The sequence below is a fragment of the Leptonotus elevatus genome, chromosome 16 (assembly GCF_054856555.1).
Source record: "Leptonotus elevatus isolate MCC_2025b chromosome 16, RoL_Lele_1.0, whole genome shotgun sequence".
Classification (NCBI taxonomy): domain Eukaryota; kingdom Metazoa; phylum Chordata; class Actinopteri; order Syngnathiformes; family Syngnathidae; genus Leptonotus; species Leptonotus elevatus.
In genome coordinates, this window is record NC_141254.1 from 9,214,260 (window position 1) to 9,241,811 (window position 27,552).

General features: G+C 41.6%; 1 protein-coding gene across 1 annotated transcript; it reads right to left on the reverse strand.

The window, feature by feature from the left end:
- Nucleotides 1–458: 458 nt before the first annotated feature.
- On the reverse strand, nt 459–26,133 carry gabra6b (gamma-aminobutyric acid type A receptor subunit alpha6b). Its single transcript, XM_086097834.1, has 10 exons — nt 25,772–26,133; nt 25,517–25,635; nt 25,082–25,149; nt 22,627–22,847; nt 21,141–21,223; nt 20,692–20,835; nt 20,033–20,185; nt 16,407–16,684; nt 9,391–9,647; nt 459–1,315 (listed from the first exon to the last, which is right to left on the reverse strand). Exons 1-10 carry the CDS (start codon nt 25,882–25,884, stop codon nt 1,303–1,305), a joined length of 1,449 nt encoding a protein of 482 aa, XP_085953960.1. The 5' UTR covers nt 25,885–26,133; the 3' UTR covers nt 459–1,302.
- Nucleotides 26,134–27,552: the final 1,419 nt, after the last annotated feature.

Here is a 27,552-nt window from a genome sequence, read left to right on the forward strand (position 1 = left end):
TTCTTGTCATTCTGCAACATTTCCATGAGACGCATCCAATAAAAGAATAATAATAGCACATGTATTTTGATCACGTGATCTACACAGTAGACGTTCATCATCCATTCATCATGCCAACAGTTGCTGGCGTTAGAAAAATGAAATGATTGTGATTGTTAGTAGTGAACTCTAAATTTTGAAGTCATCCCTGAAGGATTTCTATGAAATTATTAATAAGCGGCAGACATGTGCATATATCTTTTGCTTAAGGTGCCTCGGCTTTTAATGAGGAAAAGCAACAACAACAAAAAAGATGATGGATGTGCTGAGGCGGCGCACGTTGAGACGACGCAACATGTGGATGACGCGTTTTTGGCATTCTGGATAATTGATGATTGTGGGTTGAGCTTCTATTTTTCGCTCTTTGTTAAATGAGGACAAGAAGCCAGGAGCTGCCTTCTTAAATGAATCAATTCACATCTGGCCAACACTTTTTACTCGATTAAAAAAAAAAGTGTGATCATTACATCCATTTTTCAAGAACAATGACAATCAAGTTGCTTAAATACAAACAATTTGGATCAACACTGTTTGTGTGTGCGTGTGCGTGTGCGTGTGTGCGTGCGTGCGACATATTTGATAGAAGTGTTTATTGTCATCCACTTCCAGCCCCCCAAAATGATTGCATGCATCCATCCTGGCTTGCTTTTGACAAACATTGATTAGCATCCACTTGTGAGGCGGCGCATCTTTCACATTCCCAAATTTCCAACAATTTGCCTTAATTGCATGCATCGTTATCTACAAATAAAAATACACGTGGAAACGACAAGTGCTTGTTGACTATATTCAGCTCGTCTCTAATTTTGATTTTAATTTTCTTTGCCAGCCAAAACCCAGAAATCGGAAGTCAGTCATTCCAGAACGTCCGTTTCGAGTGCGCAAAGCATCCGTGCTTGAAAATGTTGGATTTCATAGATGTTCCTTCACGTCCTCGCGGGGAGAGGGGGCCTCTTATGAATCGCGTGGAGTCCGTCGGAAAGTCAAATCAGACAAAGTGCAGGTGGATGTATAATTGGCAACACATGCAGAATGTCATCGAGTGAGCGAGTGCGGACATGCAAGACAAGTCAAGTGCAATCTTCAGTCGATCCTTTCCATCTGATTAAAAGACACTTTGCTTTCTCGACATGCATCACACAGACACACACGCACACGCACGCACACGCACACACGGAAAGGCCGATGAGACCAACGTTATCATCTTGTATGCATGTTTGCGTGCGTGCAGTTGCATGCGCGTGATGTCCACGTTGTGCGTGTTCACACGCCGTCCCTGGAAAACAAGCAGAGCAAAAGCACAAATGTTCAACGAGCAATGTCAATCCATTGGAATCCAGCACAGTAGATTTGCTACATTTCACTAGCAACGCGGCATTTCATTCTTATAACTTTGTGGGACCCCCTCGTAAGCGCTATGTTGCATCTCGAGGGGCTTATCAAACATTTTAAACAACTCTTTTCAAACATTTTATCATGTATCATTTTCATTTCACTTTTAAGTTTTATGTTGCTGTTTTTTTTCCTAGACTGGTGCCAGTGCAAATTCAAATTCAAATTACATAACATGAACAGCATTCTTCTATTCTTTTTTTCTATTTGTTCATAAAATAAAATAAAATTCCTGGAACATGCAATAAAATGAATTTAAAGAAATCAATCAATTGTTAATTGGCATCTGTCAAACGTGTGCCTTCTGTAAAAAATCCACAAGAGAGCAGCCAATCCTGGTATGAGCCGCCATTGCCAATACCTTGAAATAAGGCCGGGTATCAGCAAGTTTGAAGTAATTATTATTTAAGTACAGTTTTAACCGATATATTTAATTGCTGTGTTAATGCTATTGTGTTAGTGTTTTCTGCATCATGTTACATAAGCTTCCAATAATACTGCAAATACTTTTGAGTAGGGATGTTCGATAACACTTTATTGTTAGACCGATACGATACTCAAATCTTCAGTACTCACCGATACCGATACCAAGTGCCGTCACCATTAGTACTTATGATACATAAAATTTCCCCAAAAACAATAACAGATGTTTTTGTTTTGTTTTTTTATAACCTATATATCCCAATTATAGCAAATTTCCTCAAAATTGCTTGAAATTAATGGCAATTATATTTTTTATAATTTGCTCATAAAATTAATTTTGCATAGAGCACACAATAAAATGATTTTTTTAAATAGATAAATAACATGAAATAAATAATCCAAAAGTCAACTTATTTTTAAGGAGTACAGTAAAGAATTCAATTCAATACAGTAGCACTTCAAGTAATTTAGTCATATCTACCACGTTAAGAATTCCTCAAGCTGTTTAGTGTGTGATATTTAATTATATCTTGTTTTGAAATCCATGCTTTTAATTTGGAAGGCTGCTCTGTATTTCCGCTTCCTGTTTCACGTTCTCCATTCATCATTCATCTCATAGCAGCGCAATCGTCAATGTCAATGATATACAAAGATCTGTCTGCGCTTCAGAGCTAATTAACTTGTTGAGCACAACTGAAGACTTATGTGCTCTCTTACCGGAGCTCGCTGTGGTGGTCAATCAATGCAAAAATAACCATTTCAGCCTTTAGTTCCTGACCGAAAAACCGCCACAAGAGCGGGTGCCGATACCAGTATCGATATCCAGTATTGATACAGTGAAATGTGTCCTGGTATCAGCCTGATACCGATACCTGGTATCGGTACTCGCCCATCCCTATTTTTGAGGAATAAAGCTTGACGTTTGAGAATAACTGATCACATGTCAAGTGATTTTGTATATTTGCATAAAGTGTGGTAGGAAGGAGTATTAGGGACACACTAAAGAAAAACAAATATGAGAAAAAGGTAAATTGGCAATATTCATTTTTTTTTAACCTGGAATAATGCAATTTTAATGCATAATTTTTTGTCATAAAATTACATTAAAAAATCAAAATGTTTCAAACAATCTCCTAAAATTACAAATTAATGTGTTTTTTTTCATGTGAATGTTTGTCTTTGTGTTGTTTATAACGCTATCCTAACATGAATATGAATATACATTTTTTTAACTTGTCATGGGAAGCTGGTGGCGAACCTCCAATAATAATATTATAAATAAGTAATTCATGAATAAATGTGTTCCCGGTTCAAAATGGATGCTTTTTATTATTTGAACAACCTTTTTTGAAGTAACATCATAATTCTCATGCAAGTTTTTTTATTATAATTTTTTTTTAATTTATAAAGACACTATAGGTTAAAACTCAATCTGATTTTCAAGACTTTCAAGACATAGCATTGATGTTGGAAAGGTAAATTTGACCCATTTTGTGATTAGAGGATTCAAGATCCATAATTTTCATTACACAACAAAAACATGCATGCTGAAAACAAAGAAAGAAAAAAAAATCCAAATCCCAGGCATAAAGTGTGGTATTGGACTTGTTGAGTCATCGAGTATGCTTATTTGAATGCAAGCAAATGAATGAATGAAATGAACGTGTGGCCATATTTTCTCTGAAAGAAAATTGCAAGTGGCGCTACAACATTTGGACTCCTGTCTATTGCAACTTTTCAGCTTGAATAATTGACAGAGTTTCCCCCAGTGTGCCGTGCACGACCAACCTTTGCCATAATACGCCGGCCGGCACAAGCTCACTTCTTCCTCCTGATGATGTAAGAGTCTCGGCTCATTACAGGCCAAATTTCACATGTTGTCAGTTTTGCCTGCTGGAAACTTTGTGTGAAAACTTCAGCTGTGTATCTCACGCCTCCTCCTTCCTCCTCTTCCCCTTGACATGTCAGAGCAGGAGGAAGCTGACATCGCCGAGAGACATTTTCACTCGCCAATCTCACATGGCTGCTGGCAAAAATCATCATGGGATTGGGTGATTGGTCATTCTTTCAGCACAGGTGATGTCATCTTGAGTCGACAGCAAGTGAGAAAATGTGTTTTTAAAGGTATTATATTAAGTTATCAAATTAATTGTGAACAAAATATGAACTTTTTACTACTGAAAATGGTTCACTGAGTCAAGTATCTCTTTAAAGTGGATTAAAGGCCAAGATACAATACACAATAAATAATGTGTTTTTGTGCACCAGACCTGAGGTGTACTCACCACCCCTGCCCCAAAAAAAAATCAACTGGTCTGACCTCCTGGGGGTCTACTGTAAATGTAAGGACTGATGAATCTCAATTTAATTTGCGGCGACTTGAGGCAAGCGACTAATTCTTGAACGTTTGACCTCCGGGTTAGCAATCTGTCCTCCTTAGTGGAGGCTGCTACGAGTACACAATGAAGTGAGCAGATGGCTTCAAAGGCTGTTTCATGCTATAGTTGACTTGGCGACTGGACTTGGGCGGGACACTTTAACACGGGACCAACAAGGGACGGCCCACCGGCGGTGCGCGTGAAAGGCAGAAAAACAGGAAGCGACTTGGTTGTGCTATCTTCGTCCGATTAGTAGAAGTCGGCCGTGAACTGCGCTGGTGAGAAATGCAGCCGCGCGTGACAAACACGCGCCAACGTGCAGACAGAACAAGCGACGAGCCCCCTGGGGGTCCACGAATGATGGATAGGCTATGGTCGCTTGCTGGCGCTGCCTGTAATAAAACGATCATTACATCCAAGTTACCACTTCAAAGCCACACTTGGGAAAGAAAAAGAAGAAGAGGAATGGACTTGAAGCAGCATTTAGTGATTTTGATTTACGAGCACCGAAAAGGGAATCTTTTTTTTTCTTCTCAAGCTTGGCACTGATGGCCAATAAAGAGGACAGACGCGCACACACGGGCGCACGCGCACAACGTGCAGCCACCGGCGGGCGCATCCACCAGCTGCGGCCCCTCATGGAAGGAAGCGTTTTCAGCAAATTTGTTTCCTTCACGTCCCCCTCTGAATGGCGCTATTCATGAAAGTCGCCTCCAGTCGCTCGCAGCTTTTACACACTTGCTCCCCCCCCCCTCCCCGCAAGTCGCACAGATGTAAATCCACCTGCAAACAGACGCGGCTCTTCTGGTCCAGCTCATCCCTGCAGGAGGGCCCGCGCTAATAGAGGCCAACATACAAAAAGAAGAGGGGGGGGCGGTGGGGGTCTGTTGCATGCTTTTAGTCTGCTCGTGCCTAATGGAAGAGTTGAAGGCAGAGGGTCAGAGGCTCAAATGTGTGGGCGGAGCCGTCAAGAAAGGCCCACGTGAATGGGAATGTATCGTCAGACCAAAACAAGGGCAGGCAAAAACTCCCGTGGGACCCTGCGCATCCTGCTCACCACCTCTTCCAGCTCCTTCCCGCAGGTAGACGTTATACAACGATGTGCCAGCTGAGGTGGGGTACACCCAGGACTGGTCGTCAGCCAGGCAAATAGCCATTCACACTCGCATTTACACCGATGGAGTCTTTCATTAACCCTAAGACGTGTGTTGTTTTTGGAATGCGAGAGGAAGGCGGAGCACCCGCAAGCCCACATTTGGTTGTGCAGGTGTTCTTAATGACGTGGCCGGTGGTAACAAATGCGACGGAATATAAACTAATTAAGAGATTAAGACTTTGTAACAAATACATTTTGAAATCCACTCATGGCAACATTTGATTTCTGCATTTAACCCATCCGAGTAATTAGCATGGATCATTTAGCATTAGCGTTGATTACAAATGCGATTAACACCACATCCTTCCTTTCTGTCAAGTTTTGATCTAATCTATGTTTTTAATTTATTATTGGTCATGATTAATGCTTTAGCGCATTATGTATTTAAATGAGCGCACACTTACACACACGCACACGCACGGGCTCTCTCTCATCATTGTGTGAGTTCAACGCAAACGTGTTTGATATTTATTTGATGGCGTTTGCTGTGAAGATAATTCAGGCGTAATCGATCACGATGTCAAGCAGGCGTGCAGTGCCGCTTTGGACTGGATGGTCTGCTTCGCGCCCGGAGCACCTCTGGGGACTTGAATTTGACTCGGGGCCGCCGGCTCTTTTATCACCTTCTTTATCCTTTTCAAAATTCGCTTTGCAGTTTCTCAATGCGCTCGTATTGATTGAATGCAGGTTCACATACACAGTACACATACAGCAAACAACACCATTATTGTTTATTTTGTCAGCTGTGTATCTACCGTATTTTACTGGAGAGAATGCAAAATATGTATTTGTATATATATATATATATATATATATATATATATATATAGGAATTTGCGTATTGATTTACCTCAAATGGGTTACTACTATGTTAGAAAAAATCGATTCGGCAATATATCGCGATATTACAGCACGCAATTCACGAATCGATTCAATATGCGGCCGAATCCATTTTTAAACATCAATTTTTTATGGAAAGATTCAACAAAACGTCTTGCTTAGGGTTAGGATTCACACATTAAGCATGGAAAAATTTTATATTAATGAACATTAAGACCTAATATTTTATTTCAGTGCTGTTCAAACATGAAACAGACTGTAACCTGTTTGTGAAATGCAGTGGCTCAATTATAAGCCAGAATTTTCAGATAAATAAATACATTTTCACACAAATCTTACAGTGTACATGTTTACTGTAAATTTGAGTTTTAAAAAAATCGCAATAATAAATTTATAGATTCGCAGCGGGATTAATCGGTATTGAATCGAATTGTGACCTATGAATCGTGATACGAATCGAATCGCCAGGTACTAGGCAATTCACACCCCTAGTTACTACTAACTTTTGCTGTAATAACCCGTCAAAGTCATAAAAAAATAAAAAAATACAATTTGATCGTAATTATCCACACTAAATTCACTTTTTCCTCACTTTTTCACATTCACTTTTTTGAAAACATCATGTAGCGTACCAAGACTGCGGCTGCTGTTCTAACGCCGCCGTGTCAACCTATGGCAAGTTTTTCCTTTGAAGTTTAAAAGAACTTACGTTAACCTTCAGGATCCCTCGCCGTACACTGGCCAATGGCAGAGCTCAAGGTGTTTTTCTTTTTCCACTTTTGCAAAAGTTTTAAAATGTTGTGTCTTTCCTAGCAGCTAGCAAGTGCTAAGCTAACCACTGTGAGGGTTCGTCTCTACGGTCCTCAGAGGCCGCCAGCGAATTAACAACAAAGTTGACACAATGCCGAGATGGACTTTGTTGACTGGTTGCTTAACAGTTTAATAGAATGCTGACTAGCCAACGACACATTGCTGTATTCAAGAAAAGCAGGCATAATCACCATTTTTACTCAATAAAGTCGTCGTACTTGGTTCCTTCCCACCACTGCCATATGTCAAGTTCATGTGTTTCATTGAAACATCTGTTTTATTTTTCCATTTTTAAGCATAGATGACATCATGGGTCCAGAAGGACGAACACATGTGCGTAAAAAGCCCCCCCACCTCGATGCCGATATGATGCACGCGTGGTTCATATACCGGAGGCGGGATAAACACACAAGCCTGTCATTCGAAACAGTTTTGCTCCTTTGAACAGCATGCAGGCTAAGCGTCAAAGCACACATTGAGCTGATGTTGCAACAGCCTCATTTCAGGAAAAAAAACATCCACATTGCTTTTGCCATAATGACACCATAAAACCTTGTGTCATGTCTAGGTTTTATGTGGAGTCTGATGCTTTTCAAGACAACGCCTGTAGGGAGGAAAGCATTTTTCTACATGGGATTTAGATGAAAGTCCCGCAGAAGCTTGTTGTGTACGTGAGTGCATGCGTTTGTGTACAGTTGCGCAATCCAGCGAGATTTGCAGGAGCTGCACTGCATCATTCTGATCATCAGCTCTTTCCACTAATATACTCGCCCTTTGGTGGAGCAGCAACACAATGAGAAAAGTGTAATTACTCTCTAACAGCATTCAAGCAGATTTACCTTCCTGGAATGAAAAAAAATAATAGTTGCCATGGTAACCAAAATGGTGCATCGTGTATTTCTCTTGCTCTTCAACTCAACTTTAACTGGGGGGAAAAAAAAACTTTTTATGACTCAAAAATAGCTCTTCTTGTATGTTGATGCAGCTGCAGTCTTGTTTGAGGTTTGTTGCTTCTTTAGCCTTAAAAGGAAAACTGAATTTGGTTGACGTCTGGATAAAAACGCAGATTGCCGAATTGGTTTGCAATGTGAGTCACGATTTGATCACCAAATGATCATGATGAATATGCATCTATTCTTAATGCCGGTCTCTCACTGAGTGATGAATGTTTCCGAAAGTGGCAGATCTTTTTATCATTTAACTCCGATTAAATAAGTGTTTTTCCTGCGACCGAGGAATAAATAATAGTCATGGAAAAACGGTCATCTTACATCATACTTCATAAACCAAAAAAATCCACTTTTCATTGGTTTTGTTTTTTTCTCATTTCAGTCACAAGTTTGTAACCACTGAATATGTGCAATATGTGTGGCTGCACAGCTATACCAATGGCAATGTCCCACCTACCCCCGCCCCTGAAATGTCTTCCAACCAATCACAGTACGTGAAATGGTGTCCTATTTGGTAGTTGCTTGGTTTCCTATTTTCGAGTCGGGGAATTGAGAAGAGATGTTGGCTGTGTATCGAAACCGGTTTGATCCTGTAGTTTTGTCATCCGCGATGAACAATAATATGGCTCCTCACAATTTGTCACTATTCTCTATTCGAGAGTATTTATTTGTCTCAATCATTTGCGTTTTGAATCAAAGGTCCTCCATGGACCAGAAAGTGGCCTGCTAAAATAAAGATGGACAAAAAATTTTTTTTTTCATTTTTCACAATGAGAGCAGTTCATTCCTTTGGAATTGGCCCGGGAACGAACCAAACTATGGTCGCCAATATTGTTTGGCCACAATGGAACCATCTCGACTTGTCAGAAAATCAAAAATTGAACAAATTCCAATCATCTTGCATCTTCAACATCGGCGGAGGTCCGTCCATCGCTACACTACTTAACTTCATGTAGCTTAATGTTGTTTTCCCACATGTAATGTTATGTGCCCCATATAAAGTAGTACATGTAACAGCAAATTCAGCCCCAGGGTGCAAGTCCAATTATAGAGCCCACTTGTGTTGACCTGTTTTTTTTTTTTCTTGTGTAGAAATGATAGTTAACCACTGTGTGCCACCGCTGTGAGCACTCTTCAGGCTCGTTTCTTAAAAGCCATATGGTGACTAATTAGCGAGGAAAACGTAGGAGTAATCAATTCAGCTCCCAGGTGAAGACAATGCATGCTTGGAAGAAACACAAATGCTTATCGGAGATGGAGACACGTCACTTGTATGCATGCATTGCATGCATGCGCAAAAAAAACACAGCGGCGGCTGCTTTCTTCACATTTAGCAAGAGGCAGTTCCGTCAAGTTGGTCCCAGCACCAGTGAGAAAAATAGCAAGCATGCCATGTGTTCACCTGGTCATCTCCATGGTGTCCTTGGTAAGGTACACAATCCAGTAGACCAAGTTGAAGGCGCCGAAGGAAAGCGGGAAGAGGATGCGAGAGTATTTGTCGATGATGCTGGTGCCGGTCAGGACGTTGTTGTCCGGCACGGCGGAGCCTTGCTGCAGGAAGGCCTGGGCGCTGACGGGCGGGTTGGGGAAGGTTTTGGCCGGCCGCTCGAAAAGGGGCGCCGAATTCATCCTCTTCTTCAGCACGTTGCTCGCATCCGCCTTGGAGGGAAGACGGAAATTCACGTTAACGGGAGTCCAGCGTGATGTAACCCAAAAACTCTTCCGCAAGAGGCATCAATACAATATTAATAGTTGTATTATTAGTTATGGAATGAATAAAATATTTGAACATCTGGGAGCTTAAAAAGAAAAGTCAAAAGACACCCTAATGATGTTATTCAGCCAGCTTTTGGCTAGATTGCGTGCGTGTGTGGATGTAAAGACTTTGTTTCAAATATTAATCAGCAGCTGACAAGAAGCGCAACAAAGGGAATAAATGATGTTTGTTTCTTTCCGAGGGACATTTTTGAGGAGAGAGAGGAGAGGAATCCAAATGTATTGACACGTGCTTATCAGCATGCCTCATCAAGTTTGAGTCAAGCAAGTGCGTGCCCCGCACACGCGTGCGGCGTGCTACGAGAGAACAAGCAAAGTACTTGTGGGAATTGGGTCAAAAAACAGCATGTTTCCAGCAGATAGTCAGCGTGAGAGCCAGACTGCCAGCCAGCGCAATAATCCAAAGGGAACAGCACGGAATCTTTACCTGCACTCGCCCAGAAATACAACTAACATTCAGCTACCACATTATCTCTGTCCACTTTGAGCGCATACAATAACAACATCGCAGCAAAAGTCAAATCCATACACGCTTGTAGACGGAGAAGTTGGTGTCAAGAAAGTATTGGTGCTGTTATGCTACTCAAGTGAGAGACATCTCAAATGTGTTGTTAGCGGCGCGGGTGTGGCGTTGAAAATTGCGGGGGCCTCAGAAGGCCCAATGTAGGATTGCAGTCTAGGATGTGGCCCCCTCTCACCCAAAGTCAGCGATACCACAGAGTACGACAGGGGGTCTAGAAGTCTTCCCTGCGGGACACCTTCCAACATTTCATGGCCATTTAGACTCTAAATTTACAATAACTGTGAATGTGAGTGTCAGAGATGAGAAGTAACAATGTACAAATACTTTGTAACTGAGTAGTTGTTTCCAGTACTTGAGTATTTATTTTTTAGACTACTTTGTACTTTTATCTATTACTTTTTAACGTGAGTAGGATATCTAGGTTGCTACTTTGCACGAAAACGACCTGGAAGAAAAAGCAGCCGTCAATGTTTTCTGGCTCCGCCAATCATACGAGGCGTTACAAACGGTCCCCTACATCCCAGCTTGTGATTGGTTCTACAACACGCGATTGGCTAGATTAGAACAACCCGTAAACATAAACTCAATGCGTGCCGCCACTACAGAGGACAATTTGAACTTGATAAGAAGAAAACTGTCGACTCGATGCAGATCAGAGTCAACTGGCTGAGGTATACCTATTTTTGCTCCATTAATATCTTTCAAATTGACGTAGGAGGAAACAGCCGGTATACCTTTTACTTTTACTCAATCAAGTACATTTCACAGCCTATACTTTTTTTTTACACAAGTAAACATACTTTTACTCAAGTAGAGAATGCCAGTACTTTTCCCATCTCTGCTATCTGTGCCCTGCGATTTGATGGCAACCAGTCCAGAGTCTACCTCACCTCTCATCCAAAGGCTGCTGTGATAGGCTAACCCCAATTAAAACAAGAACAATAGAAACTTGTGCAAAATGATAAGAACCCCTCTTTTGAAATAAATCCAGAGGTAAAACTTCATATATAAAAAAATAATAATAACAATATTTTCTATTATTCCATTGCATCTCATTTGTCTAAATTAGCCTTATTTGAGGATGAAGATCTGTTGATTTATTTTTGGGTGCCATGTGACGCTTTCGTTCATTCTATCACCAGTCTGTGCATCAATTCCACCACATGGTGCATGTGTGTGTGTACTATACATGGCAACAGATCCCATAGAGAGGCTTTTTTCTGACGATGACACACTAGCTTGGTTGGCTTCTTGCTGGTCTGTATTTTTACACACACACTGGCATGGCACAGATGGTCACTTACTATTGGACAAGCGAATGTATTGTTTGGGTATGTGTAGTGTACGTGCGGGGGTGGTTGCAATCGATATGCAAATGTTTTTGTGTGCGTAGGTGTGTATGAAATGAGGTTAGAGCAGCCGCACATTGGCAAAACGTGTGGTTTGGGAATGGGTTCATCGGAGGTCGTCCGAGTGGGTGGCGAGTGGGCGTAAGCACGCTTTTTTGTACAGTATGTAAATACAGGCTATTTTGTACAGAAATGGTAAAGAAACAGCATGAATCAGGTCCAATACCGTCATTTGAAAAATAATGCACTTAATTGGTGACATTAGCCACACTCGCTGGGCACTTAATTATCTTCATATTGAGAGGCATTCGTAACATTTGACTCACTTCATAAAAAGGGTCGGCCGGCATCACAAATGATGTCAAGTGAAAGTGAATTTTAAATGGAATTAAACAGTACAATTCTGGAGAATTGCACTGAAGAGGGCGAAAACAAAATGTTTACAACATGTCATAAACTCCACACTTTAATTGAGCAGAAAGATTGCTTACGTGCTTGGTAGGTGCTGCTGTTTTGGTTATCTGAGTCCTAATAGGTTCAGCAGTTGAATGCCTTACTGCCTCGTTACTGTGTGAATTCCAGCGTAGTGGATGATGCATGGATAATTGGGGAACTTATTTTATTAGATGATTACTATTTGAGGGGGGAAAATATATGACACAATGCTTACGCAATATAATTGTACAAACAAGAGTTGTTCATCTTGTAAACAATGTTGTCGCCGCCAAAGACAAAGTAGAATCTGCCATTTTATCAAGCCAACAAAACCGTTTTAGCTACGATTCGCGTGCTGTTTTTTCCCAGATTGATGCTGATGCACCATTTTGAAATTTTGTGTTCGACTGTTTCGTTCGTTGCTCAAGAACTGATTTTTTTTTTAAAGTGGTGTCCCAGATACTGTAAGGGCCTGAATCTGTCCTGACGTTGCTTTTTTTTTTTTTTTGCATTAATTATGTCAGAATAAAGGCTGTCCCGATTGGAAGGTTCCTTCAATAAGGGGCCTGCTTTCTTTTTTTTTCCCCCTTCCAGAATGCATTGCTACTATACATCAAAGCCACTCGCATGATTCTTTGTCTGCCCCTGCCCATTCCTAAAAATAATTTTCATACGTCAGCACAAATCACAAATCACAATTGTATATATTTTTTTAAATTGATACTGGAAGAGCATCTTGTGCTGACATAGGAATTATTTGTGATGTTTCTTTATGCAGCATATCGCCTAGCAACAGAACCTATGCTAGGTTTTACATTCCCACCTATGATGGGCACATTTCGGATCAGTTTGACACGACCCTATTGGGACGCATTACTAATCAATACCAGACTGGCATGAAATATGAGTCCACATAATAATCCAAATGCTTTTTATCTTCTGTGGTTGGACCAAACTCGTGTTTTACTCTTTCTTCCCTGGCCAAGAATGCATCTCGATAACAAGACAACCAAAAAGTTTCAACACGATCCCTTTTCCCTTAATTATCTAGCATTACCTGCTCCTTGTCAAAAATAAATACATAGAAATCCCTCATTTCCTGCGACGGTTCTACCTTGCAGCCATCACAAGTCGTCATGTTAAAAATCGTGACAGATATTTCTACCCGCGGTGGCATGCTATTTTTCTCGCTTTCTTTTCATTGCACTCCTACATATTTTGGTGAAAGCAGTCATTTCCCATCAAGCCTCCCTCCCACTCAGCTCTTTTAACTGCAACTCTCTTACGCACACAAGACAAAAACAAACCCCTGCTAGCCCCCCTCCGCGCATCCACTGTACTGTAACTGTTTGCATCTCGGACCAGGCTGACTCTTCCGCTTTAATGGGTGCCCTCCCTTCGCATCCCGCTGGATAGTCCCTTAATCTATGGCGCTTACATAATCTGCAGCAGCGTCATATCACCGGGGCCACTACTGGCTGTCTTCTCACGTCACTCTCTGTGATGATCACACACTAACAGGGCAGCCGGAAAGGAGAGGAGGATGGATACTGGGGCGAGATGAATAGATAAGTCACTTTAGAAATGGATGAGCGCGTTGTATGGATGCGGGATGCATAATACTCCGGATTAAGCCGGCGAGCGAGTGCATATAGAAGCAAGCGTGTATATGTGTTGGAGGGTGTGAGGCAGATTAAGCGGGGATGCTCGCTCCTGAGTGGAAGTGGATGAAGTGGAGATAGCGGGCTTTAAGTGCATGCATGGCCAGAGTATGAAGGACAAATAAACGCCAGTAGAATCAAGTGTGTCCATAACGATCGGAGCATTTACTTGGCAAAGAAACATGAAGAAAAGTTCAATTTGCTTGTCAGTTTCTGCAAAGTTTTGTGTGCTTGCGCAGCAAGCTTGTCATGAATTTCTTCTGACTGAGGTGGGTGTGTGAATTCAACGACAACAATAATCGCAACGCCTGCACAATCTAAGCTTTAGAAACAATACCGCCTTTACAAAGACAAGCAACAACCTTCGGGTGCTGAAAAACCGGCAGCTCTTGAAAGCCGGCTGCGCCTTTTACTTTGCGGCGGTCCCACATCGTAACATTGGAAATATGCCAAGCAGAAAAACTCAGTTTGCATTGGGTCTGACGGGCGACCGCAGCACGAGGCTGGTAGGACTACATTTCCCATCATTCTTAGACACGGAAGCAGGAAGTATTTCAAGTTCCAGTCTGATGGGGCTCAGGGGTGGTACCGTCCCTTGCCTACGATGCAGGTTGGCAAGGGTTCGCTTCCCAGCTTGGGAGACCATGTTTGTATGTGTGCGAGTTTGTGTAAGTGTGTGAAGAAGGAAAAAAAGGTCCAGTCTAATGAAAACACGCCTGGTAGCAATTAAATTCAGATGAGAATGAGAAAGTGAATGTGAAAGTAAATAGGAAGGCATTTAACAGTTCAATTGGTTTGTCATATGAATTGCCATGACAGCTGTGTGATTGACATACACATGGCCCAAACGGTTGGACGACTGGACTACAATAACACATCCGAGACGCCGGGATGGTACTTGCGTAAAAGTGCGACAAAACAATGGGGCTGGCAAAATCTTGGGACCTGAAACACAAAGCTCAAAGCTGCGACTATTCCAGGATGTCTGTTCATCCTAACTAAATCCCAAATTCTTCTTCAGTTTTTCAACATTTGTAGTAAAAATGGATTGTCATGTTCTAAACATAAGACCGTCACCATCCCGAGAGCTCTGTTACATAATCAGCTAGCTAATAAGCTAGTAGTTCACCACCTACTCTACTGAGGCTAGAAACCACCCTCGGCATCTTTCCACGCAGTTATATACCACTGCTTCTTTTTATTTTTGTCCCAAACGACGCCTCTCTTTGTGGAACTGGATTTTTACCAACCAAGCAGAGATGCTCCAAACGATCGGCCGATATTTGTGCAAAAGTACGTATATTTGATCAAAGCCTTTTCGTCCCGATCAAAAATCCAATCACCCGCAACTCATACTTCACAGCCTGCCAGACCAGCCTCAGGGCAGTTGCGGAAACTCTCTCGTCCCCCTCCCCCGTATAAACAAACATGTTGTCGGTTCGAAAGCGATGTAAAGTTTGCCGCCTGTAATGATTGCCATGAAAAGGTATCTCGCGGGGGGGAACAAAAGTTTCAACACCACTAATTTTATCATTATCATCGTCATCATTATCCAGTGTAAGTTTTACAAGTGATGTATGGAGCTCGGATGTCAGTCTTGTGTCGATGTTGAGTTTAACAGCTTTCTTTCACAAAGCTGTTCGCATGGCATTGAACCTATGGAAATGCTGCTTATTAATTTGTCCTCGTATAAAACAAACGCACTTTAAGATTTGCCATATTATTTATTTTATGAATCATGAAACCGTTAATAGTGGTTCCCCTCTCCCGCTGTCCCCTCCCCCCCTCATTGATAAATGCACAAGATTTTTTGACTAAGCCACGTTCCTGGATAGCGTCAATTTAGGAACTTATTGAAAAGTTTTTTTTTTTTTTTTACCTTATTATATTGTGAATCATGCAACGTTTATGTGGCATAGTTGAGACTGCTGATTATTTCAATCTGTTAAACTAAAAGGTGGTCAATTTAAGTTTTTCAGTGATTTTGAATCGTTTTTTAGTTATAGTTATAGTTATTATATATATATATACATATAGTTATTTATATATATATATATATTTATATATATATATATATATATATATATATATATATATATATATATATATATATATATATATATATATATATATATATATATATATATATAGTTATTTATAGTTATTTTTTTGACTGAATAGTTGATGCATTGTGTATTAATTGTCTTGAATAAATAAATACAGTTTTTTGTCTAAAATTAAGGTGATTATATGGTTGCTTTTTTCAGATAATATAGCCTCTAGCACTCATTCACTATAAATAAATTGGAAAAATAATTACAGATAGTCAATGTTATCGAATCGGTATCGGCCAATCTTACTCACAGATGATCGGTATCGGCAGCATAAAACCCTGATTGGAGCATCCCTACAACCACCTGACCACCTGCCCAGCCAAGCAACCAATCAGACAGCCAAAGTCAGTATACAGCACAGACTGCATATCAAAACACAAACTCTTGCCCCGCCTAAATAATGAATCTGGATTAGACCTCACTTTACCTTTCTGCTGCTAAATAGGTTTAAAACCAACCATTTGTTTTTAATAACAGATTCAAATGCATACATTAACTGTGAGAAATGATTTTCTGGCGTACTGTTAGTAGGTTTCCGATCGGTCATGTGAGACACTTACTGAGGAGAGCTCTCCGTCATTTCCTGCGCTGGCAGCCGGAGTAGCAGCTGCAGCTGCGGCCTCTTGAGCCGCCGTCTTCATGGCCGCCGCCTTGCGTAGCTCCCGGTTGGCTTGCAGCGTGGAGAAGTAGTTGACAGCCGCAAACTCGATGAGGGCGGAGAAGACGAAGGCGAAGCAAACGGCGATGAACCAGTCCATGGCTGTGGCGTACGAGACTTTGGGGAGGGAGTGGCGGGCGCTGATGCTGAGCGTGGTCATGGTCAACACGGTGGTGATACCTGTGGACAGAAGTTAGCATTCAGGTTACCATGCCAACGATTGATGACATTACTGAATCTCCCTATGAGGCTTGCTTTGGTAAATCACCGGGGACGTCAGACCAGGTGGCATTTCGGCTCAGTGTGATGTGCCAAAATGTCACTTCAGGGGAAGCTCATCTCGTAATATCCCGTGCACTGACCGCACTGTGGCCAGCACAGTAACACAGGCGATTTGCGCACACGACGGCGACTGCTACTCAGAGTGATGACCAGACAAAAGCAAAAAAATGCATTTTGAAGCTGGAAAAGCACAGATATCCAGTTGAATTAACCAAGCGCGTCTCAGTTTCCACTGAAGCAGGTGGTTGTGGGTTTGTTCCTCTGCTCCCTAAATTGTTACCATGTATCCTGAGAAAGACCCAGTTGGTCCTGCATCATCAGTGTGAATACGTTCCTATCAAAAGTGTAAAAGAAGTGAGCATCTTAAAGTGCTTTGAATCCCTTAAAGGTACAAACTCTATACAAGTGAAGAGCATTTTTCATATGGCTCATGTTGTGGTAATTTAACAATCTCAAGGACACGACCAAATTAGTTTGAACCTCAAGAGCAGGTGGATTGAAGTCATTATCTCCGTGGGGCCTGTTCGCTAAGACAAATCAAAATTGCTGACATTCCACATCCTTTGAAGAGGCTTCTTAACAAATAAGATATCTAATTGACTTTCATTGTGAACGTAAGAAGAAGAAAAAAGTAATTGAAGACTGCTGCCCAGGCTTTTACCAAATTTCATTAGCAGCCCAGGAAATGAAAGTAGCTAATGTGACTTAATAATGCCTCTCTTGTGAGGCATCACTTCACCGGTGGACAGAAGGCTCCTTACAAACAGTCCATCTTCTGTTTCTATCTTCAAAATGGTGAAGGGAATTGAAGAAAGGGCTGTCGGGCCAAACAGTGAGAGGCAGAAGAAAGAGTATGAGGGGAGCGAGGGACGGGGCTGATGATATAAAGATGGGACAGAAATGAAATGCTTGGGGCGTTTAGGGGCTTTTGTAGGGGGATAAGGTAGAAATTAGAATACACTCAATTAAGTCTGGCAGACTTCTGCTCAAGGGACTTTAAGCTTTTAGAGCGGATGTTGACAATGCAGTCCACAATGCACAGTAGCCTTAATGTACTGCGTGTGTTTTATAGCTTCTCCATTTTGAATCTCTCCTGGCCATTAAATGCACCTTCCACAATGCACAAACTTAAAACAATCACAAATGATGGCTCTCCCTAACCAACAACTTTTTAGAGGACCTTGGCTTCAGGGGTTGTGTTGTGACCTGCGCAAGACCAAAGTTTGAGTGTTAAGCGCGTGGATAGTGACAACTTATAAATTTGACAAGTTCCATCTCGCCACACAAAATCCAACCTTTACAAAAGTGCTTTTTTTCCCCCGTAAGCCACTGGATAACATATCTCGATTAAATATCTCGTAAAGCCATCTTGTGCTTGTGGGCAAATTCCGAGCCTGTGTCAAGCAAGAAAAACAACTGAGCATAGGATTACTAAAACCTCCATTGAATATGAATTATTAAACCGTCATCCTCCAAGATCACTTAATGTGAAAACACAATACTCCATCTCATCCTACAGTATGTATGTATTGTGAACATAAAAGCAAAAGTCCAAAGGATCGAGACTGAACACGGTCTGAAGACAATCTTAGAGTGTCGTCACAGCTCGCAAACTGGCGAACCAAATGGAAAATACAATTCTTAAATTTGCTCAGAGAGATATGAATTCATTTTAATTTTTGGTCTCTTGAGGTCTCCCTAATTTGTTAGAATTTAGATGTTTCTAGGGTTGGTGAAAGACTCCGGCTGGATTTCACTTTCCTTTCTTTTCTTTGATCCTTCCTCGGGTCTCCTGACAACCTCATGACTCTAGCTGGATTCTGAAGTATTCGGTTTAGGTGAACGGTATGGGATTTTTGATAGGTTTTAGGTAAATTAAGTGAAATTGAGTACACACTCACACGCACGCACACACATACATGCACATACTCACGCACATTCAAAATTTTAAAAAATAAAAATAAAAAAAGATTTAATTTTTTTAGATGTTCCAGAGTGATTGACTCTTTAGAAGAAAGAGGAATGAAGAAATACTGTGATTATCCCTGCAAAGTGCTTCCTTGCTTTTACAGCCAATCATTTGATCTAGGCCTGTTTCTTTTAGGACAGACTCTGTTCTTAAAGGTTAAAGACCAGGACATATTTTATGTGGTTGATTGATCACCACGGACATTGACAAACATTGAGAATCTTTTCAAGATCATTTTGTTTGATGGTCAATCATCATGACAAGATCTAAAATTGAATGGTGGGGGGTGGGGGAGGGGCACTTGTGCCATCCTAAACCAAAACCACGTCTCCACTTGATTTTAGTGTATACAGCGGTCTTCGCACCCCTGTTCAAAGGCCGGCGGGTCTTTGTGATGTAAAGAAATGAGACCAAGATACAATAAATTACCGCCAAACTTTTTGTATGACCTGTAGCATTTAGTTTATATAGTAGTCCTTTTTGAAGGACGTGTCCCGAAGATCCACAAGAAGATGATATTTGGATTCTGGCCTGCTCCCAAATACATGTGCATGCATAGCACCATAATTCACTGCTCCGTCTTCTTTGAGAGTGAACGTGAGGGTACTGGGATTAAAATATGTACATTTTCACACACTTCTCCCATCTTTTGGTCCTCGCTTTGTCTCCGAGCTCTTTATTTCTCGCCCCCCTCTCTCGCTCTTCATTGGGTGTCTCTTGCCCGCTCTGCTCTGCTCCTGAGGCTAGAGCTCGGTGGCAACTGTAGCGTAATGTAATGCGAGCAAGCGGAACCTGTGAGTGCTCAGAAGCGGGCCAAGTATAAACATCCTCCCCCTCTCAGCCCTTTGCATGAGCAATTTCGAAAAGGACATTTTTTCCCAATTAATTCAGCTCAACCACTGTGGAGGAGGAATAGCAATAATGAAGAAAAGGTTTGTAAAAAAAAAACACAGTCTGTCTTTGTTTGCCGAGCTTGCATGGTTTTTATTTTAGGAGCCAATCAGGGTTTAGGCTGAATGCGCTGGTAAGCGAGGAAAGTATGCCTGCTTAAAGTTTACAGAAGGAGACTCGCATTAAGGTCAAACTGTGGGCGTTGAGTTGATACATCATTTTTTTTTTTCATTTGACTTCTCGAGACTTTACGGAAGACTTTGGAGAGCTGGAACTAAAATCGAAAACGACTTGGCTTTGACTTTTACAACACCCACAAAGCTTGAGAAGCCTTTTAGTCTTTGACATCACACCTGAGTCTGAAGTCAAGTTCAAAGAAGTCTTACCAAATACCGTCCGAGCTGGAACTGACTCCTTGTTAATCCAAAAGGAGACTTGGGCCAAGATGACGGTCATGATACAGGGAATGTATGTCTGGATCAGGAAAAAGCCCATCTTTCTTTGCAGATGGAAGTGGACCGTCATGATGACATATTCCCCTGGGAGAGAAGACAACAAATTGTCACTTCATAGACAAAGACATGGTTGCTTGTGTTCTGGACTGCTTGGATGCGAGACTTGTGCCTTGTTTTAAACCTGCCAAAATGTACTCAGATTACTCTCTTGTGACTGGCAAATTGATTCTATTCCAAGTTGTTTACGTTTGAATAAGGAATCCGTAAAACCCAGAAAGATCAAAGTCAACATGAAAGGTTTGAGTAGGACATTTTCGTGTTTCTTCAACCACATCAAAAATTTTGGGTGTTAACCAGAGAGTAAATTGTGACCAATGTCCTCTCTTAGGTCTGACCTCATAGATGTTGTTCTGGATGAATGAGGGGGAAAAAAAGCCATATTTTCTTCCACGGTCATTTCCTGTCTGTAAAGGTGAGCCATAAAAACCTGACGGGAGAATTCATGTCCGTGTCCTGACCACAGAAATCCAGCGCTTGTACCGTCATCAACCTTCCAACCTGAAAATGGTTTCACAATGATATTTGCTCACCTGTATTGGACTTCAGCCTTTCACTTGACACTCTCTGACCGATAAGGTCATATTGCAAGAGACTGGATGACTCCTGCGGTACCTCGACGGAAGACAGAGGACCTTTCTTCCACGTGTACATGATCTCGCTGACAGGGTAAGCATCTGCAGAGACGGGCGGGAACGGGATCGGGGCAGCTTTTAAACATTTAACCATTCAAGGAGAAACGGGAGACTTTGAATGTCAACATACTGATTGATGTTGAAAACAATGGAGCCCAACTCTTTTCTTTTGCTAATTAATAGCCTACAAAAGTGATGGCAGACTGTGAGCTGCTCAAATGAGCTGCTCCTCAACTTGACGTCCTGTCAGCCAGTCAGTTAGTCAGTGACACAGTGATCATTTGAGAGTGACACCAGCTGTCAGCGGCACTTCACAAAACAACAACAAGAACAAAAAGCAAACTCACAGCTCCCAAACTTGAGCGGGCACGCATGTCCATCCATCGGGAAGTTCATCAGGCGCATGGGGCACTCAGCATTTATAGTTAATCTGTCAGAATAGGTGAAAGGAGTTTGTTTTAATTCATATTTGATGTGCTGAGTGCAAGTCTGTTTGTTGAGCGAATGCAAAGAGTTTGGATGAAAATGAGCTTTGTGATAGTTCATGGCCACATACGCTATCATAGCGTGAGTAGCTGAGGCTGGATTTACACTCGAGCTCTTATTTCCTATTCAACGCTATTATCCGATTTGTTTATTACTTCAACCGAATTGCATGAAGACCTGAAACAACCTTCCAAATGCCGGCACAGAAACTAAAGTGACAACTGGCAGAGGTAAACAAACATTCAAGACAACATTACCTTTAATTAAGCTTAAGATCAGATAGACTCTGCTAGCCCAGCAAATATACTGCAAATCATACAACATTGCGTTTTGATGATGGCAGCTCACAATAGTTTTTCCAATTTCTCCGCTTATGTTCCATTTGTATCCAACGTCTACAATTGTTTTTGTTCTTCGAGGCCCGATTGAGATCGGAGGCTATTTAATATAAGTTGTTGCCGACACAGGTCCCAATAATGGGGCCTAATTTGAGTCCCATTCTCCCCTCTGTAATCAAAGTCAGGCAAGGTCTGATTAGATTGGGGAACACATTTTTTGTTGAGCAAGGTCTGACAGCTGTTTTTAGCTCATTTTCAGATGCGGAATACAAAACTGATCTCAGGTTTTCTCTATCACATCAAGTTTTTTAGCTATCGGATCCTCGTTATCCTAAAGAAATAAATGTGCGTATGTATGTAAATTGTACACTTTGAAAATTAAAAAAACCAAAACAAAACGAAATGCTATATGCTAGCTTTCTGTTTGCAGATTTTGCTCGTACTGACCTTTTGGAAGCTGTGCACACCTCTCAGCACACTCTCAATTGTGACGGCACAAACAAGTTGCCACTTAGCTGTTGAGGCGCCCAATTGTATAATCAGCACTTCTTACTGCAGTCCTTACTACAGCGAATGAGTGGAATTATGCTATTTGGAGGCTAAACTGAGTTTTTCAACCGTGTATGAAAATTGGGCCGTAATGTGTATGTGCCGTTTGACCACTCAACATAAAAAGATGATGGAGAATGCAGCGCATCATTAGTTTGGAGTTTGACAAAAGCCGATGATGCGTTGAGATATTCCAATTATTTTTCGGGAACTCTGCCCTCCATCGCACCGTCGGAACGTTATCATCCAGGGCATCTCTCTTTTTGGAACAAAGCGCTGTGTTTGAATTGCCGTCCAAAGGCTGTTTTCCCGATCAGATGGCCCATATTTTGTTTTGGAAGGGCTTTACGCGAGTCTGTGCATCCTTTTTGGATGCTTTCTTTGTTTGAGTGCTTATCCAGGGCTCCATCCGCTCTGCCGCTCTATTCTGGTCTTGGCCTCGGACGGCACTGTTACCTACCTCATGGTGTAGAGGATGGTTCCGTTCTGCATGATGCGAAACAGCTTGTTGGGGGTGGTCATGTTGTGAGAGATGGACCTCTTGCCGTTACGGAAAAAGGTGTCTGGCGTCCAGATCTTGCTGACCATCAGGTTGTTAAGTCGCAGGATCTCGATGGGGCCCTCGAATTTCAAGCGCTCGTCGATCCATGTTTGCCGGAAGAACACGTCCATGGTGTATTCCTGGACAGGACGAGTAGAATGTTTACCACTAACCCTTCTAACCTGCAGAGACGGGCAGATGGGGAGTGAGCCACGCTTTCTTTGGAAACCTGCTGAGCAGAGCGCTGGCAGTCTGATTTATGTAGTGAGTTTTGTTCCATGGCCAACATTGCTTGGCACATTTGCACGCATGTCAACATTTCAGTCGAACCCAGAAAATGACATACAAATACTGGGCTGCTGAATATGGCGTTTGCCAAAGTCTATTATCTTAAGAGCACTTCACGGAGTAGACAAACACGTTTTAAGTGTGTGATGATGATGATGATGATGATGCAATGATTAATTTTTTATACAACTATAGAATGATTTATCAGAATGTCTGATTTGTCATGATGTTAACCAGGTCTTCATGAATCATTTCTTAAAAACCTTGTTAAGAACCAATTTAAGAAAATGCATCTTGTATTATGTCTCATATTGTTGCTGTCCTGTGAAAAACACTTATGTCCTCTTTTTTTTTTCTAGTTTTTGGGATGCCTGTGCCTGATTCAAGTTTCATCCCATAAATGTAAAAATGGACTTAAGTGTTTTTTCACTGGACAGCGACGGTATATTAGTTATAATGACGTACCATTTTGTGAAAAGATTTTTCTAAATATGTTTCTATATTTATTTATTTATGTATGAATGTATTGCTGATTACCAAGCAAAATTACTCATACAGAGTAGGGATCGGATGGGCCGATTATTGGCGCCAAAATATTTGGCATTTTGATGAGTATCAGCATCTGCTTCTTTTTTTTTTAATTGGGAAGGCCAATAAGAGATCAATTTAAAATGCTGTTAACTTTAAAGAACTATTTATTTAAATTTTTAGTTCACTTCATACAATAATATTGCTTCGGATTTATCTTGCGCTTTTCTAGACACTCAAAGATGCTTTACAATGAAATGGATAAATGATTCATGCACTCACACATTCACACTCTGGTGGCGGTAAGCTACTTAAATAGCCACAGCTGACGGAAGCGTGGCTGCCAGTGTGCGCCTACGGCTCCTCCAACCACCACCCAAACATTCGCACCTTTCATACACCAGTGTGAAGTGCCTTGCCCAAGGACACAACGACACATGACTTGGGGAAAACAGCCGAACTTCTGGTTACTGAACGACCGTCTCTACACCCTGAGCCACAGGGGCCACGTGAGATGCTGTTGAACCTCGGAAGTCTCAGCACCTTTTGATTTAGAAATTAAAACTAAGCTACAGTAAGTCAAAGTTTAACATTTGAGTTGTTTTGAAATTCTAGAAAGCTTTATTCACTGTTGAAAACTATTTGCCTGTTAATTCAAGGGTTTGTTCGTTTTTTAAGACATGACCCTGGGAACTGTCGGGAAATTAATATTGGTTCCAAATATTGGTTAACAGCCATCTTGACTACTAATACTTTCTGTATCGACCCTGAAAAACAACAACATTAGCCTATGTCTCGTATTCATTTAATACGTATATCATCCTCATACTGGAGGCTGTTTTCAATATCTTGTGTAATTCAAGAAGTATATTGAAAACACTTGTTTGCAACCTTCAAGCACGTTAAAACACATCCAAGATTGGGGCAACTGAGTGTCAATTTATTCCTCAAAAAACACTCTCACCCAACATGTCTGATTTGATCTCGACAGTCAGTTGACTGTAAGGTCTTCAATAAATAAATAAATACATAAATAAATACTGGCAAACATGAGCTCAAGCTTCCTGCCAGCAAGTCTTAACTAAGAGTCCATCCCAGATGCTTTGAGGTCAAATGGGTGACCTCGCTGACCACCCCTCCCTTGTCTCTCTAAATAGATCCTTCACCATCGCCATCAGCACACGGCTGCTTTCGAGACACCTGAAGAGCATCATCGGGTCCAGCAGACGGCCGATCTATCTGATGTCAAAAGTGTAGCCAGCAGCCAATCCCATGAGCGTCCTAACATTAGCACATCTCTCCGGACGGGAGGAGCCATGGGGGGGGGGGGGGGGGGGGGGGGGGGGGATTGTCAGCCAGATTAAAGTCCTACTAAGCTGCATGTACTAATGACATCTGCCCAAATGCTGCAATAATGAAGGCTAGGACTTGAGTTACTATGGGGGGGGCAACAAATAGTGCACATTTGCTCTCATGTCTCCACACCGATGGGGTAACACTACACATGCACACATGACGAGCAGTAAACAAATAAACTTTGTGATACTTGTTTACGTACCATCTCCACATCTGAAACGGGACCAAAGCTGGTGACAAAGATGTCCGTTTTCACTTCTGTCACTGGACCTGCAGCACGGGCAGTCGGACATTTATAGGTTATTTTTCTTTTTTTCCTTTTTTCTTTTTCTTTTTTTAATCCCAAGAAGGTTACAGAAATAATCATATTTACAAAATAAAACATACATACGGCTATATGCATTCATGAAAAAAACATCTGAATTGATTTTGCACTGTACTGTACTGTATTCTGAATTGACCTGCACTGAATTTGTGCAGTTTTTATTTTTTTGTAGTGCAAATAAAATATTTGAACTTGACTTTCATCCTCAAACAAATGGCTTCGTGTGTCACACCACCAAACTTGGCTCAACTCAACTTGTATCCACTAAAACAACGACAACTAATGTGTGATTGAAAGTGCATGCATGCATACCTCCAAAACCAGGTCGCAGCCTGTTGTCATAGCCGTCCAGTAATCTGTCCAATATGCGCGTGATGTTATCCAAATAGATACTGCTATCAGTCTGCTGCGTCCCACAACCGCGGCACACGCTGTAACCAAAGCACACGGGCAAAAAAATAAATTAACACATTTTTAAAAAGAAGAAAGGAGTTTAGCAAGTGCTGCAAAAAGCACCGCGCGCGCGCGCGCTCGTCGTGCGTAAAAGTCAGAGAGTTTGCCACTCACCAAGACAGCAAGAAGCACGCCAAAAGGAAAGCCATGCCTTTGAATTGGACTCGTTGACGACACAAGTGGAGAAATCCCAGCTGGTCATGCAAAGCAGCACATGCCATCGTCATGCGTGCGCGCCATGCTTTCTTTTCCCACAAATGTCAGCCGATCTTGTTGGACTTGCGAGGATTTGCTTGCAGGCGCGCGTCAGTCCGGTCCGGTCCGGCACCGCACGACTTGACTTGCTCTCTGGTGCGCGCGCACGCACGCACGAGCGCCTGCCTCAACCGCGCGGTTGAGAGACAAATAAAGAAAGCAAGAAATCACAAAACACTGAAGAGTTTTCAGAGTGGAGAGCATGGACGGACAGGCGGGGAGGCAGGGAAGAGGAAGAGGGTTGGGGGGTGCATTAAAAAAAAATGTTTAGATTGGTGGCGATCATTACAGTACCATAAACTATATGCTGGAGACAGTTAAAATTGTTGGTTTGCAAGTTATCATTACTGAGAGGTGGTTCTAATTTTTTTTTTTAAGCTACATGAGACTTCTTCTTTTTTTAAAGATGTTTCCTGGGATCACACGCGAGTGAAGCGGGGGGGGGGGGGGGGGTGATAAAGTTTTTATGTGTCCGACAGATCCTTTTGTTAAAACGACCATTCTTGGGCCAACCGATACAAATTGGTCATTCTGACCAATATAATGGTTAATCTGTGTTAGAGGCTGACCTTTAAAAAAAAATAATAAAAAAATAGTACGACTATATACCCACCTAAGTGGGGCGAAATTTGTTCTCCGCATTTGACCCATCCCCTGAGGGAGCGGTGAGCAGCAGCAGAGGCCGTGCTCAGGAATCATTTAGTGATCAAACACCCCAATTCCAACCCTTGATGCTGAGTGTCAAGCGGGGAGGCAAATGGGTCCCATTTTTATGGCTTTTGGTCTGACCCAGCCAGGGATTGGACCCACAACCTCCCAGTCTCTGGGGAGATACTCTACCACTAGGCCGCTGAGCTGGTCATGCCTAGTGATCTATCAAGATACATATTTCCATTTTTAAACACTATATAATCAATATATTGTAATCAATTATAACACTTATAATAATTAATAAATACATTTATACTACAGTAAATTGACACAATAAATATATTTTCAATTCATCTATCTAGGCTTACTTTCTATTGTAACCAATTTAATTGGTTGTTTGGCTAACCAATAAAATTGGTATGCCCGTAACCACCCGGAATGGTCAATGTCTGACCAATCAATTGGTTAATCAAGCCAATATGATCTTAACCTAGATTGGAAGTTTTTTTTAACCATTCCTTTTTTAGAGTGTAATGAGGCGGACCCGTGTTATGAAAACCAATGGTTAGAAGGTTCATAAATGCCTATGAGCATATGACTGCAATAGTTGATGTTTCTTTTTTTTGGTTACACTTAGCCTACTGCATGCGCTTGAATACATTCCGATGTGCAACTAAAATATATGATTTAGATTACGTGGTCGTGTTTTATATTTAGTACATAAAGCTGATTGCCACGCACTTTGACTTTGTAGCCTATTTGTGTGCATATTCAAATCTGACAATACTTAAATGTGCAAGAAGAAGAAAAGAAGTTTTGATTGATCAAACAGCAAGATGATGAAAATAGCCACACATGCAGTGTTGTGAAAAATACATGCAAGGAGGCAGAGAGGGAGAAATGTCGGCTGCTCTGATGATTACGTATATTTCCAAACAAGTCAATCTAATGAGAATGTGCTTCCTAACAGCAGTGAAGCACTGAAACTC